The 17203-nt window shown below is 40.9% G+C and overlaps 1 protein-coding gene across 1 annotated transcript; it reads right to left on the minus strand.

Annotated features, from left to right (window-relative positions):
• Nucleotides 1-2127: 2127 nt before the first annotated feature.
• Nucleotides 2128-16600, minus strand: ANXA5 (annexin A5). The gene is made up of 11 exons (XM_080632263.1): nt 16581-16600; nt 15399-15493; nt 14605-14718; nt 12066-12156; nt 11029-11108; nt 10532-10588; nt 7467-7560; nt 6366-6461; nt 5762-5820; nt 3559-3681; nt 2128-2469 (listed from the first exon to the last, which is right to left on the minus strand). The coding sequence occupies exons 1-11, from the start codon at nt 16591-16593 to the stop codon at nt 2407-2409; spliced, it is 885 nt and encodes a 294-aa protein (XP_080488389.1). The 5' UTR covers nt 16594-16600; the 3' UTR covers nt 2128-2406.
• Between the last annotated feature and the right edge of the window lie 603 nt (nt 16601-17203).

Raw genomic sequence — 17203 nt, forward strand, 5'->3', positions numbered from 1 at the left:
AAGAGCTTTTATATTTCACACTGGAAACCAAGTACTTATTAGCAAGAGACACAATTACAGTATAAAAAAATACAACTGATGGGGCTACGGAACTGATGGACAGGGGCAGAGCAGTTGACTTCATCTACCTGGACTTGAGCAAAGCATTCGACACTGTCCCGCATGACATCCTTGTCTCTAAATTGGAGAGACATCCATTTGATGGGTGGACCACTCGGTGGATAAAGAACTGGCTGGATGGCCGCACGCAAAGAGTTGTGGTCAACGGCTCAATGTCCGGCAGGAGATCGGTAACGAGTGGTGTCCCTCAGGGATCGGTGTTGGGACCGGTCTTGTTCAACATCTTTGTCGGTGACATGGACAGTGGGATTGAGTGCGCCCTCAGCAAGTTTGCCGATGACACCAAGCTGTGTGGTTCGGTTGATATGCCGGAGGGAAGGGATGCCATCCAGAGGGACCTCGACACGCTTGTGAAGTGAGCTGATGCCAACCTTATGAAGTTTAACCATGCCAAGTGCAAGGTCCTACACCTGGGTCGGAGCAATCCCAGGCACAGCTACAGGTTGGGCAGAGAAGAGATTCAGAGCAGCCCTGCAGAGAAGGACTTGGGGGTGTTGGTCAATGAGAAAATGAACATGAGCCGGCTTCAGTGTGCGCACACAGCCCAGAAAGCCAACCGCATCCTGGGCTGCATCAAGAGGAGCATGACCAGCAGGTCGAAGGAGGTGATCCTGCCCCTCTACTCTGCTCTCCTGAGACCTCACTTGGAGTATTGTGTGCAGTTCTGGTGTCCTCAACATAAAAAGGACATGGAACTGTTGGAACAAGTCCAGAGGAGGGCCACGAGGATGATCAGGGGACTGGAGCACCTCCCGTATGGAGACAGGCTGAGAAAGTTGGGGCTGTTCAGCCTGGAGAAGAGAAGGCTGCGTGGAGACCTCAGAGCAGCCTTCCAGTATCTGAAGGGGGCCTACAAGGATGCTGGGGAGGGACTATTCATCAGGGACTGTAGTGACAGAACAAGGGGTAATGGGTTCAAACTTACACAGGGGAAGTTTAGATTGGATATAAGGAAGAAATTCTTTACTGAGAGGGTGGTGAGGCACTGGAATGGGTTGCCCAGGGAAGTTGTGAATGCTCCATCCTTGAAAGTGTTCAAGGCCAGGTTGGATGAGACGTTGGGTGACATGGTTTAGTGTGGGGTGCCCCTGCCCATGGCAGGAGGGTTGGAACTAGATGATCTTAAGGTCCTTTCCAACCCTAACTATTCTATGATTCTATGATTGATTCAATATGAAAGTTTTAAAGCTGTTCCAGAGTTTGAGGATTCTGGGTTGAGAGAAACACAACACAATAAAGAATCGTAACTAGTTTATTAATACAGGGAAAATATAGAGGTAACAAAAAAAATAGTAAAGGATACTTCTGATGTTTGGTTATCTCACCAACCTCAGAGACCATGTAATGATGATCAGGAAACCAACTCTGAGAAATGTCGCAGCGCGAGGTGGCAGGCTCAACCATAGTGGGTGTCCCCATGGAGGCAACGTTGACCTGGGTGGTATGAGAGTCTGCCTCCTCGCATCGCCTGAGGCTCAGGCTTTTATACTAACAAAAATGTACACTCATTCTGATGTAGGGGGACAGCCAACATCAGAAGAAGTGGCCAGCAATATCTAGAAAGGCCTCTGAGGGTTGGGACTTTTCTGGGGTTAAGCCAAAGCAAGACCTTCTGGGGAGGAAACAAAGCAGGCTTTGGGCCTATATACTAGACTAGACATCAAGACCTACAGCTGCAAAACATTATATACTTAAAAGCCTGCATAATAGAAGGAAAAATAAACCAAAAGTTTGAAGCAGTGAAATTATATTGAAGGAAAACTGCTTTTTTTGGCCATTAAAAACCACATACAACTCTGCCAAGAGGGAAAAAATTTATTGGTCCTCTGGATTTTCCAATGATTGTTTGCATTATGTTGAGCAAATTCATTCAAATATTACATACAAATACATCTTCTCTTCATCTGCAATGTTAGAGCTAGCTTAACATTCAGTGGAAATGTAAGGAATTAAAGCAGAAAAAGATAATCTTCAAATTGTTAGTGAAATACATGAGGGTTTTTTTTCTTATTTCAGCAAAGAACCAGGTTCTGTGCTCACTACCCATCTTCCATGAATATGACTCTCACATATCACAGAAGGCACTTGAAATTCCTTGAAGCTGGGATGTCAGGAGGAGGAGGGATCAGCTATCACTTGGGTAACAATACACTCATTTTTAGTAAGTGCAATACTAGTATAAATTCAAACAGCCAGAAAGCATTAAGATACAAAAACGTAGCTAAACATGCTAACTGAAGGGCTGCAAAGCTGGAGTACAACAAATCCTTCATGTTACTGCCACCATTACTCATCGTCTCCACCACAAAGGAGCAGCAGCGCTTTCCTGTAGTCCCCAGACGTATCTTTCTGTTAATATAACAGATCAGTCACCATGAGTCACAACCACAGAAATGCAGCAGCCAGCGTTTGTCCCACCCACAGGAAATCCACTTGGATGACTCTCCTCCAGTCAGGAATCACACAAGGAAATTCTCTGTCTCTTACGTTAGAGCTGTATTTACACAGACTTTAAGAAACACAAAAAACCTCCGAAAGCTTTATTAGAACTGAGCTACCCATTGCATATTAGAATGTATTCATCTCCAAGTAAGAAAGTCCAAAGGAGAAGTTGAAAGCAGCACTAAAAGCAGCAACCTTTAAATGCGCCAAGTGCATCTCCCATCACTGGAAAGGCCCCAGCCCTGCTCCCTGTAATTGATGGGAATCTTTGCTACAAATCCCACGGACAGCTGTATGGGTCCAACCACAGTGTCAAAAGCAATTAAGAGAAAATAATGTCAGGAATGATAACAGAAAATCCTAAAAAGCAGCACACACACACACACACACACACAAAACCCCAAAACCAAAATCCAACAAAATACCCCCAAAAAACCTAGGAAATAAATGCATTTTGGCTTCAACCCTGCAGCAACAGCTGCCTCTGGATTTCTTACTGGCTCTTTCCCTTCCTGCTCCCTCTACTCACTCAAAGGACACTTATGATTCAGAGTGATTCCACAGTAAAATGCTTTCCACTTCTAAATGGTGCAAAAGGTTCCACACCACAATCCAAGACTTAAACTTCAACCTTGTGGTAATTCAGACTCCAAACCCCAATATTATTTATTTGTAGCCAGCGTCTCCTCTGAAGCACTGAAAATCAGAAGGAACCCAGAAAAAGGAAATGAAGCAGTAGCTAAAAATGGTGTATGAGTAATTGTAATTTCAGAAAACCAGAACTGCTCTCCTAATGAACACTGGAAACAAAGCTTTAGCTTTTCATAGGAAGTATCCCCCACTTAAATGACATGGGTACTTCACAAAACTGCAGACCAACCACCACTGCTCTCAGAGCGTACTGTTCACATCTGCCCACTCCCGTAACAATAAACAGTGGAAACAATGACATCTCAGTCACCCCCATTTTCCCTGAGAACAGAACAGTCATTTTACCTGAATCATTTGATGCAGTGATTTTGCAAAATTCTTTCTCAATTCTTGTCTAATATCCAACAGATCAATTTCACTTCTCGAAACCATGACTCTGATCAAGGTGTCATCGTCAGTGCCAGCTCCCTAAACAGAAAAGTTTAAATAATATTAAAAGCAGAGTTTGTTCTGGAGAGATGCTGTAACAAAACAACACATACAAACAACTAGGGTGCGACACGGACGCACCAAGTGCAACAAGTGGTGTCTCAAAATACTCCTGCATTATACTTCTGTTCCAAAACAGAGGATATCTGGGACATTCACACTGCAGTGTGGAGAACAGAGTGCTAGCCATGCAAGGTGCTCTAATCCCTGGACTTCTATGAAGTACCATACAGTCAGATATCTTATTCCATATTACATCTCACAGGTTTCACTGTGAATGCCCATATAAATTTAAAAGAACCAAGTTCCAAGATTACACAGTATTACAGACCATCACCACATGCAAATCACTCCTTCAACATAGTCCAAGACTCAGAATTGCAGTCAGTTCTGGAGTTGGGTACATAAACCCTAACGATGACTAATACAAACCATGTAACATCATACAAGACACAGGCAGTGCGACTCACTCCACAACTTATCCAGCTGATCGATTATGAAGGCAAACTTCGTAAACCTTTTCCACCCACACAGATACTCCCCACTCTTACTTTATTGCTTTAAACATTTTCAAGCTCTGCGTTGGCGGGCTATGCCAGACTAACATCCCAACCCCTCCTGTGCAGACAAGTCAGACTCCACACAAGCTGAAGGGATACAAGCTTTCACATGCTGACCTGCTAATGAACCTGAAGGAAGGACTTGGCAGAGTCCCCACGATCATCTTCAGCCTAATGTCCACGGTCATTCAATCCTTCGACTGGATGTAATATTCTTGAATTACATCTAAAAATGCCCTAAAGCTGCTCAAAAGTTACGCCATGAGTCCGATGGTTTCTGATTAGGAGTTGACATTAGAATTCGGTAAAGTCAGGCTCTGCCAGACCCAATCATGACAGTAAACTGCTCATTGTAGAACTTTGTCACGCCAAACGGATTAATGAGAAGTACAAACTCTTCTGCCAATGCAATAATTGATGAAGATCTTTCTTATCTAAAGTGGTTAGTGATTTTTATTTATATTAAAAATAAAACCAATTGAGGATCTCACCAGCAGACATTAATCAAACCTCTTGTAACAGAAGTGTACAAGAGTCTAAAACCTAAAGGAAAATATCTTCTACTGCATGCTTTAAAAAATAAAAATTAATAAATAGATAATAAAAAAGTAATCCTCCTCATTCAGGTTAGCATACTGGTATAATATTTGGTGCTTTCCACCTGAACCTTATTTTACATTGGTATCTATAAAAGCAGTAAAGCAGCTTTTAAACATTAAGCTATCATTTAATTTCTTTTGTACTTATTCTCAAGCTGACACCTCAATGCAACCATCTGGTGACAAACACAATCCAGGGCTTTTCAGCAAGGGGAAGGGAGGAACTCTTCATGAAAGCTGATAATCTGCCTGAAAACAATAGACTACCTACCTTGGTTTTAATTAATATTAGCCATTGTGAGTTAAAAATGCAGTTTCCCCTGCTTCCCCTCCTCTTCCCATCCAAGAGGAGGCAAAGCCAACAGAAACACAGCTGCATTGGTGAAGGGATTCCCCTGCAAAATCACTAGTATCTATTTAAGCCTCTCTCCTTTTTTTCTAAAGAGTTTCTTTTCCTTCTCAAAATGGGATGGAGAGTCATCAATATGTGTCTGAAAGCTAACTACACCTTATCTCCAAAACAACAAGCACTAAACCTGCACAACCTACAATATAATTTTTGGTCATCTTTACTTCCTTAATATATCAACCACCTACATAGAACACTGTAGTCTTTATTTAGCTGAAAGTTCCCAGTGGATCTAGCGTGACATTTTCCAGGGGAACAAGACCAAGTCCAAAAATAGCTGATAAGACTGGTATTTCCTGTAAAACATTCGTAGTCTGACAAATTTATTAATCTTTTGTATCCTCTCCCAGATCTGCATTCCCCAAACCTTATGCAGATACTTAGTGTATGCTGTTGCCATTTTACAGTGAAAGAAGAAATGAAGAACAAGCAAAAGGGAGAGGATTTGTAGCTGGGGGATATGGGAAGATGCATGGAAAACACGTACATACCTTCATGGAATAATACAGAGTCTCAGCAAAATAGGCAGGTACGCTTCGGATGCATTTCACTGAGAGAAGGCAAAGGATTAAATTACTGACTGTTTTTCAACACAGAACAATCTTTCACTGTCAAGACAAGGTGTGTGTTACTGCATCATTCTCGCCAGTGTGGACAATAAAGTATACAGCTGTCAGCTAGTCTGTTCCTCTGCTACAACTCTTTGGGTTCCAGGAGTTAGAATGCATCACATATTGCTAATGGAAAAGAGACGTTGCTAGTCGAATTCTACTCCCAGTTACAAGTCTACTATTACATTGTCCTAAGCGCAATGTCAGGAATACAAAGGCAGTTTTGTCTCACTTTCTGACAGCGGTGCACATGACCACACAGAACACTGCTCACCACCACCTCCTGGTCCACTTATCCCCCCGCCTTCCCCATCTATTAAAGGCAGAATAAAGGCCTGTTCTTTAGATACCAAAATGGATCTCAGGTGATTAACTGTAAAAAAGAAACCATGTTTTCATGCCACTTCCTACAACTGCTACAGTGTAAGGAGACCTGGGAATAACGAAGAAGGCCAGTTCCAGATTTAGATCAAGACTTTATTACCAACTGCCAAGAGCAGCTTCTCCAAATCACCAGAGGTTTCACGGTCAATGGTCTCTTCAATTTGAAAGCCGCTAATAGTCATGTATTTGTCAAACACTGCAAAACAGAAAGTGTGCTTAGTCCCCTGTATAGCCAGCATTTCTCCCAGTATCATCCCCAGTACAAGTGAATGCTACCTTTATGTCCTTATCCACAGTTCAAACGCTATTGTCCACTCATTCTTCCCTCTGTTCTATTTTTAATACCTATTTCCTACCCTATTCGTACTATAAAACACAATCCTGTACCTGGGGAGGAACCCTGTGTACCAGTACTTGCTGGAGGTCAACCAGCTGGAAAGCAGCTTTGCAGAAAAAGAGCTGGGGGTCCTGATGGGCACCAAGTTGAACGTGAGCTTGCAGCATGCCAGTGTGGCAAAGGCAGCAAGTTGAGGAAGGTAACCTTCTGCCCAGCACTGGTGAGGCCACACCTGAAGTTCTGGGCCTCCCAGGTCAAAAGAGATATGGAGCAACTGAAGCAAGTCCAGTGAAAGGACACTAAGATGATTAAGGAACTGGAACATCTCTCCTGTGAAAAAAGGCTGAGATAGTTTGGACTGTTCAGCCTGGAGAATACCAGTTTGGAAATGACCTCAAAACATACCTTGTCATTATTTCCAATGGCCTGAACAGCTTGATAAAACGGGCTTATGAATGGGTAAGGAACAGGGAAAAAAATGTTTCTATTGACAGCTAATAAAATATGCACTATAAAAGGGTTGATCTTGTCATGGCTGGATGACTCACAACAGACTCTCAGCATCACTTCTATTGCCATGACCTCTTTCAAAAGGAAAAAAAAAATATACAGGAAAAAACCACCCCAGGTGTCCCTCAGATCTACCGCACTACTCCTTCCAGCAGGAGAGAACCACTGCTAGTGGGGAAGTGAACTACAGAGGACAAAATTAAATGCATAAAGTATAGGAAAAAGGCAATTAAAGATTTCTAATCTTGGCAAATGCAGTACCAGAAACAACTTCTATACCATTTCTATCTCCAGCTGAGTAATACTGAGACTTCAGGCAAAAGTCTTCAAGCAGACATGAACCACACTACCTACCCCTCCTTAAATGAGAAACGCTTCGGGTTCCCAAGATGGTGATGAATTTTTCTTCATCTGTTCCCCATTTCAGCTCCCCAGCTCTAAACAAAACCTGTTGTAAATTCCAAAGATCAAAACAGCAGCATTTGTTATGTGTCCGCACACCCTGTCAAAATGTTCTTTTTGTCTCACTCTGAGAAGCATTAAACTTACCAACAAGCTATAGCTGGGGGGAGTGCAAACAACCCAAAACCAAAATTGCCAAGTACTGAACTGACTTTTGAAAGAAATAAATGATAAATTCCAAAATTGACTGTGAAAGCCTTTACATGAGTAATACTGCCTAAGGCCCTAAAATTGACTATGTGCATAGTCCCCTTCATAAGCTTGAAGTTTTCTGAAACTGTGAAAATACAGGAGAAAATTCATTCCCAATACTGTTTTTCCTGCCCTTTTCACTTTTTCCTTCCACTTTTTCAAATCAGACTAGCAAAACTTCATGATGACTCCTATCAATGGGAGAACCAAGCTAACATGGCTCAGAAGGAAGTTTTCCAAAAATGACAGGAAGATGTATTTACAAGCTCTTGGAAATTAATTTATGGGCTGCTAAATTCATAGTTATACAAAACCAAATTTTAATTATTCAATCATTTTAACACATTCATTGCTCTTCAGGCAAGTCTTTCTACAATGTAACGACCAGGCCACTAGCAGCATTCAGGAAAGTGATGCACTTCTAAAAGCTGGAATGAGCAACAGGAGGGATGAAATGAGGAATCAAAAAAACACCCACAGAAAATGGGATTAGTTCCTTTTCCTGACACTCAGAAGCATTTTCTGTGTGCTAAAAACCATGTAAGGAGAAAGATTTTGTCCCTATTCTCCCTCCTCAGTGAGCAGAAGACAGGCAAAAAGGTTACCACCTACCTATACACAGGCAACCAAAATATTTCTTAGGAAAATCCCCACAAACAAATCTGCTGCACAGCAATGCTGCTGGCCATCTGTCTGTCCAGACTGTAAAACCTGAATGGGATGTTAAGGAATTTCCTATTTGTATTTGTCCCACCATCCTATTCAAACCAGATTTCTGACTGCTGCTTCCTCTATTTAATATTAATGGTACAGACTACAGAAAGGGGGAAGGAAAAGCTACTAAGACATTGCAATGATATTTAATTCAAATAATATATGCTAAGATCTTCAAATGAGTACCAGCACTCTCCATCCAATAGCAAATGTTCCAGCACAGCATTTAGAAACACCAGTAATGCATTTCTTTAGAAATACCAGAAGTTGTGAATGACATTTTATGCAAGATCTAAGCTTTTACCTGCCTTGCTGCTGTGCAATACCCAAAATATATGTCAATTGCATGAATTTTTTAAAGCAATATTCCAAAAATCTCTTCTGAAAAGTTGAAGTTTCTCTTACAAGCATTCTCAGAACACTCTTGCAAGTTCCATGCATATTCACACTATGTCATACTATGAATGTCTATTCCCCAACTGCTTTGAATTCACTTTTAATAATCATAGACCAAAAAAAATTAGAAGTCACCACTGAGCAGAAAGGTTGCCCTCTAATGTATCAGATCCTTCCCAGAATATCATATTTATCAAGAGAGACATTGGGAAGTCAAAAATAGTCTTACATTTGCACAGTCATGTACCTCAGTTCTGACCATCTATACCTGGCAATAGGAATTAGAAAATTATCTGAATCTTTTCCAGCTATGCTGGCTGTTGAATGCAGAAATACCAGTCAAAAGTATTGTGACAGAAGACCTCTCTGTCTGGGTCCCAGCTCAAGCCAAATGCACATAACAAACCACAGAGACCATTTAGAAAACCAAGCTTTCTCAACATTCAGGTATGGTGCCTCCTAAATTTACATGCTCATTTAAACTCAATTAAAGAGGCCAAAAGGAATCCGTCTACCTACCAAGGCCAGTGGTTCACAGGTTTCCTCAATTACTTAAGCCCAGCTAAACACAAGACTGACACAATTTCATGAAACACTCCAATTCATGATGCAAACATTTGCTTCACTAATTTTCAAACTCCAATTTCCACTATTATTTGTAATAGCAGGGTAACAACGTTTTCTGAATTGACATAAAAAAGGATAGGCTGTGACAGTAAAATACATTTTGCCAGTCTGTCTCTTCATCTTGCCCTGCTAACAAGAGAATGCTTTACTGATCTGGTATTCTGCTTTTTCTCCTTGTCACCTTCAACAATCCATAGATTTTCTTTCATTTCAACTGACAATTTACGAGAGGAAAATGTCTATCCCAGAGTTATCTGACATAACTGAGAAGAAACATCCATTACATGAGTTCTGCAATCAAATTGCTGAAATATTGACTGTCGCTACAACTAAAAAAGCCAACAGCATCCAGCAAGAGACCGCATCAAGGGTGCCAATTAACTGCTGGTATTCCTCTTCTTGTGGAGCACAGGCTCAGTGATCAGTGGCAACATCACAGACAATTTTTTCAAAAGGGAATATCCGGGTCCCCAGAAACCCTTTAGAGGCAATTCACAGGCTGCCATCTGATTACAGTAAAGCAGAACATTTGGTATATTTCCTCTTTTTAGTATGCCAACCTCTATGGAGGCATCCCTCACTGAATAGCATTAGTATTTCCCTACAACATATATATGACACAATACATACGGATTGAATTCAGACACAAATTCAAGTCAGATATTAAGGAATGAACCATTAATATCTTTGAGTTTTCCAGCAGTCAGTCTCTTAGCATCACAAAGCCTCAGCAACCATAACTGTCTTCCAGGGAGCTAATCACTGTTCCATTCAGGTACCTCATTAAGCAATAAGCAAAACAAGACTCACTTTACACAGTAATGTCAAAGTGCCAAAAATCTTGATACCGATGTTTCAGGTTTTCACACTTGTTGTGTTCACAGAATTTATAAAAAAACCAGGAAAATGTATTAAGCAGCACACACAAAGAATCTTAACAGTTTCTCTGTCACATCTGAAGTCCAGCTCTATATTCTCTTTGCAAGATAACTTGTATAAATGCCCCCAAACCCAAGGCATTCACCCACCTGAGCATCCTGCTCAACAAGACTCTCATTGATGCCGCCATCAGGATCTCTATTTGCCTGAAGAGAATTTTTAAAACTTGTTAAACTGAAGAATCAAAAGTTGAATCAAAAAACAACTTATCTGATATACTGAGCCTTTAAGAACTGTGAGAAGTCAACCCCTAAACATCTCCAAAATCCCCTTATTTTTCCCTTCTGCTTATATATGTCCTCAGCAAATAAATGTTCTCTTCTCCTATTGCTTTCAAAACCCAATATAGCAGGCATTCTGATGTACCTGTGAGCAGTACAGAAGTCTCTCGATTCAGCAGATGTGGAAATAACAGCTTAAAACTGACCTTGCAAGTCAAAAGTGACCCAGTTTCAGAATTGACCTTGCCTATCACCACATCTATCTAGAATCCCAGCTTAATAAGCAGAAACTGACAAATGTACATCAGACAGGAAAACAGAAGTGAAACTCATACATACATGCCCGTATACAAAGAGATACTGACCTGCAGCAAGACCACCAGCAGTCTCTGAAAATAGCCTGATGTTTCTCCTGTGATCTTATCCTCCAGGTTGGCCTCATACTCTGCAAAAGAGCAATACCTGTTCAACCCCTTACAGACTTCCTCACTATTTTGAGGAGAAAGCAAGGAAAAGCAAAAAGTTAATTTGACTCACAGATTGTAGAAACATTTATCGGACACAGCTTTAACAACTAAGACACAGTCTGCTTTCACTTATAACCTAACATTATTATAGAAGAGATAGCATCTCACACCTAGTAGCAGGAGCAGATTACTCAAAATACTTTTAAATACAAGGTTACATGTGGAGATTCAACTCTTTAAGGAATTAAATAGGATACAGATCTGGAGTTACGCTAAAACATGGTAGTGTCACAAGGGTACAACTGTGAGCCCAGTCTAGTGCTAATACATTTTGCCCTTGGAGACCTTAAGTTTCACTATGAACCATATGAACACACAAAAATTTCTTCTGTAGCACGAATCTGCATAGGGGTAAAAGAAATGTTTTGAATTAAACACTGCCTTGGAAAACAAACAAACAAACAAAACCCCCAGAAACCCCAACCCCACAAAAAACAGTCCCACAATCAAAGGGTAAAAGCAGGTATCCCTGTGGACAGCTGAAAAGCTGTACCTGCTTTTGCAGAAATGCATTTGCTGACCAGAATGCAAAAAAATCACTTCCATTTTTTGATGTGAAACCAGTTTCCCAGTTTCCAATTACTAAAAATCCCCTTTCAGTCAAAGGGATGAAGATCACTGGTGAAAGAAAGAAATGCATTTGAAAGAATTCTAACACCCTAACCTGCAGTCATACCCTTGACATAAAACCTATTTTAGCTTACTATCCACACTCTAGTTTCTTTCAGTCTGAAGTTTTGCAACACAGCAGAACAAAATCCCACTTACTGAACACATCCATCAGTTACAGACAGACCTTATTTGAAAGATGAACTAAAGTCTTATTAGGAGAACTGAACAAGGATCCTGGAACTTTACTTCTTACAGAACTTTACCTTGCAGATAAACCTGTTTAATATTCCGCACTTCCGCAGGTGTTCTGGAGGCCAGAATTTCAGTCAACACTTTCTCATTGGTTCCTGCTCCCTGCAAGGATGCAAGTATAAATCAGTTGATAGAACGACAAAAGGAAAAGAAGAATCTCCTTTGATAATCAAAAGTAAGCATCAGCTTGGACCAAATCAAGAAAAACTATTTTCTTCTTTCTGGTATATTATGGGGGATTTGGAAAGAATTTCTTCCACTCCCAGCTTGGTTGTTTCAAAACCAACCCAACACTTAAAGTCTCACTGCTGCAAGATTCAAATGAGCCCCTCCATGCTCAAGCACACCCAGATATGGCTCAGTTCTTCACTATTACAGTCAATGACATCAAGGTAAGTGCATGAACAGACTAACAGTCTCCATCTTAGCTCTAGTTCATATACTGTCTTTCATCAACTAGTACACAGATAAACAGAGCCTTCCATGAATTGTGCTATGTTAAACCCACACTCTCTTCCACTGCAAACAAACACATTTTACAATAGAACTGCTAACCCAGATAGTTCAAGCTGCTGCACTCATTCCAGGAAGCACAAAAGGCACTCTTCACTTTTACAAGGATAAGATTTAAGAAAGCCAAACAAATATCTTGTTTCCACAAGTCTGAGTCTTTGTCTGTAAGAATAAGCCATTGCTCTCTACAATTCCAAAGGAGCAATTTCAAAAAGCAATACTGAAATACAATACTGTGTCTTTTTTCGCTTCAGCATGTTATCTAAAACCTTTCCTGTAAAGAAAACGCAAATACTAACCACATACAAAGGTATCCAAGTGCATACACAGATATACATAGAATACAAATCTGCCACATTACACATAATAATTTCAAAATACACATTGTCCCAAGAACATGCCACTGAACAAGTGGGGCAGGCACAGTTGTATGAATTCTAATCCATGTAATAGTAGTGAAAATTGGTAGGACAATCTTTGGCACAGACTTAACACTCTTAGCTGAGTTGTTATCTTGCACCAAAGTCTCTGCTATCTCATCTCCTTTACTGTTGTTATCCACCTCAGCTGAACTGCAGCTAGTACCTTTTCCTGTGCAGACACATTCTCTGAAATCCTATGATCTTGTGTTTAATATCATTTTTGTAAGTGTCAAGAACAAAACCACTCTTGTTTCACTATCTCTATTTTCCCCCTACACTCATCTGTTCTGTCATTTCCCTGTCAGTCTTTGACTCCTGTGTCAACAAGAGCGGCTTGGGAATGCATTTTTTCCCTATTAGCCAATAACGTCCTTATCAGTTTCTTTGTCAGGTGCCATCTTCCATTCCCCCACTGCATATATAAAGACATGACAGAAAATGTCCAGGATTAAAGTTTCTGTTATCTGAGATACTACTTGCTGGGCCATGGGTTCATGAGCACTAAGCTTGCACAGTTGACTCAAGCCTACATATTAACCAGTTGGTCATCAAGGACCTTGGGAGTTTGTGTGTCACCCAACCAAGCACTACCTGACACTAGCCAAGTTCAATGTCCCTTACTTTAATCAACAATTTCTGTGAATAATTCAGGCACATCCAATTCCTGAATTCCCACAGGCTAATGATATCAGGCAGGTGTGACACAGGGGAAAAATGAGGACCACGTGGAAGAAAACACACTAAAAGATCAACACATACAGACTGCAAATTGCTTATTTACCTGGCCTTCCCAGAAAGGCACTAAATGCATTCAGCTGAAAAGAAACACTTGAAAGGTAAACACTGACAGGGCTACCAACTCTTCCCCCTGTATCCTTGGAAGCAGCTTTCGGAACACCTTCAAAAATACAGATAATATCCCCTCACAATTTCGGTGACACTAGTTTACACAAGTACGCTAGCCCATCAAATTTAGAGTTGCACTGTAATCCATCAGGGAAAAATCACTACGGAGTGTTGTTCCCCTGATGGATTACAGTGCAACTCTCTTAAGTAACAGTCAAGAAGAGACAAACAAGTAACATCACACTTTAATGAAATGCCTTCAACTAATTTGCAGCCAGAGCTGTACAGCTATAAAACCTAGGCTGCTCACAGCAGAAAGATCTGGCGTCCACTGGTTTTAAGTACTGCACTTTAGCAGCAAAAAGAATTTAAAAGCAACCTGAACATCTACTTATTGCACCTAAATCAGAAAGAACAAGTCTCAGAATTGTGCTATGTAGATTTTAATTTGAAACTACAGCCACAGTGTTCTCTTAAGATTAGTTTCTCATGAAAATAATTTCACACAAAACATTACACTGAACAGATTTCTAAGCTACCTCTAATGAGTTATTAGATGAATAACAAACCAGGCAATACCACAGCATTAGCAATAATAGCAGGTGTTAGCATAACATTCCTAATTACAACTAACAAACAAAAAACTCCTCTTACGTACCAAATGTTCATTTCTAAAAATAAAAAAACAAAAAACAACCAACCAAACCACAACAAAAGAGCAACAAATATTTCATTTAATGCATGAATTCCCTTCTTTCACTCCTCTTACCTTGATGGCATGCTTCAGTGCATGAGCATCAAAAATGTATGTTGGTCTCATCAAAGATACCATCAGTGTTTCAAATTTGCCAGTAAGTTCAGATTTCAGGTCATCTACAAGATCCTAATGCAGAACAAATAGTGCTGTGATGAACAAGGACTAACCATTTCAAATGGATTCATGTGTGCCTGCAAGCTGGAAGATTCTGTGGACACAACAAAAAGCACAGGGGACACAGGGCTTCTGTGTTAACTGGTATCTGAACTGAAACTAATGTAGCCAGATCAGGCAGAAGGAAAGGGCACGTGGAAACCCTGAAAGGTAGTGCAAATTCACTTATGGTTTTATCAACCAACATATTTGGTTTTGTTCTCTCTTATGGTATTGGGCTGCTTTATTTCTGTCACATTTTCTAGCTCTAGAAATTTTTTTTCTCACTATAACCTTGCACTGCAGACCTTGCATCAAAATATTTGGTAACTCCTTCCATGACAAGAATGAGGTTAGTACCAGAAGCATACTAAGAGGAACCTACAGGAGCTTCTGCACAAAACTCTACTTAGGGCATACTGGACCGAAATACAGAAAAAGGAAGCAGTTTTCTTGTGCTAGCCTAAAAGGAATACTCTAACCTAGCCAGCAATTAAGGATATGGCAGGGTGGGGAGAGGGGGAGACAGAATCAAAACTAGATTTTCTGCAAAGTAACCTTTACAGGGAATATGATGAATGTTCCTCACAGGTTTAAGTAAACATCGTAAGTAACATTTGGTTCATTTCTAGAGGTATTTTTCTTCTTCTCACCCTGCCAAATAAGGTTTTAAAGGCAGATGCAATCTCTTGACGCTGAGCATTGTTTCTGGTGGTAAGGATCTTCAGAACAGTTTCTTCATCAGTCCCTGAAGTTAGAAAGAACACAGAGTTACAAACACACTCTAAAAAACGAGCAGCTGTGTCACAAACTCAAAAGGCAATGAAAGACACACTGAAAATAACAGTCTACTGACAAACAGCAGAAGCATTTAAGTAACAAATGTCACCATACCCCAAGCTGAGCCGCCAGCTTCGGTGTCCGGCTGTTGTAAAAATATGACTGGAAGACAAGAGTGTTGTTCTCCCTCTGCGCTCTGTTCCAGATACTGCTCCCAGCACCCCAAGCATCAGCTGCAACATTTACTCAGAGCCTGTATTCTACATAGCAGCCTTGCCTTTAGGCTTACCAAGATATTTTCTTTAGAATAAACAATCTGTGGACTCTCAGCTAAACTCAGTCCAGTAACCCAAACACCCCGGAGTACAGAAATGCAGAGCTATCGCCCATTTAACATACAGCAGTTCACAAAGTAGCCTGTAAGAGCATTTAGTAACCCTACTGAACTAGCCAATAGGCTGAGGCGTATCACATTTCCCTTATTCCCTTCTCTCTGCTTCCTACTGCAGGGAGCTTCAAAGAAAGCAGCAAATTAAGATTTGTTCCTGCAGGGAAGTTTTGGGGCAGAAAGCTACAGTACGAGTTTGTAAAGCACTTGCCAGCCTACATTCATGCTGTGGGCTTGCATTCTTTGTTCACAGTAACTGTGATGTGCTTACGCACTTCCAGACCAAGGGGGTTGTCACACATTTTCCAAGCACAGAGCTTCCAGTGTACTGCCGTAACTCTCCACACTGGTTGCCTGTGCAGAGTGGTCGCCACAGTCTAGCTGACTGTGTAATAGAACTCTGAGTGCAGAAAACCCTGTGGTGTATCAGTCTTTAATGGGGAATGTGCAAACCACCTTTCTTTTTCCCTCACTTACGCTAACCTAAAAATCAACATCCTTGAGAGCAGCAGTCACAGCTAGGCCCATGCACTCCTGGGGTTGTCATTCCACAGCACGCAAGTGCGCGCCCTACCCTCATCTCCTGACGAGAAAAGAAATGAGTTCAGAAAGGATGTCTGCAAAAGAGAGAGAGCCCTCCCCTTTTCATGCAATACATTGTTCTTACCCAGTCCCTTCATAGCCTTACGAAGAGCTTCTGCATCAGCTCTGGCATCAAAAGGAGAGAAGGCTGTCACAGTGCCTCTCGTGTTCTAGAGAGAAAAAAGGGATGGGTGAAAAAGGGAAAAGCCATGAAATAGAGGATAGCATCTTTCAGCTCTCCATACATCAGCTCAGACTAAATCTGAATCCATAATCCAAAAGATGATAGCGTTTTTCTTGCAAGTGTCTAAATAGCAATCTGTGGGTACTTAAACACAGCTCCCTCAGAAGGTACTACTGTGGTTTTACTTAGCGGCACACCGGCTAAGTTCAGGTATATTTACATAATGGTAGTTTGCATGACAATTACTAAGAAAATACCATTTGTTCAGGTAATTCGGGAAATTAATTGCACAAATCATGTATGCTAGAAAAGCTGCACAAAGATCCAAGACATGTTTAGAAGTACGAACTTTCTCCCCTCCAGAAAAAACAACTGGAGCTCTCAATCATTATCACTGATTTTTTTCCATCACGTTGCAAATGAGACCTACGGAACTGCAATGGCTTTTGATTTTTTCACCATATTTCTTTCGACATAAGCAACTCTTTATTCAAGTGTTTCAGCTACACTTCTCACAGTAGTTT

The sequence above is a fragment of the Psittacula echo genome (genome assembly GCF_963264785.1).
Source record: "Psittacula echo genome assembly, chromosome: 1".
Taxonomy (NCBI): Eukaryota; Metazoa; Chordata; class Aves; order Psittaciformes; family Psittacidae; genus Psittacula; species Psittacula echo.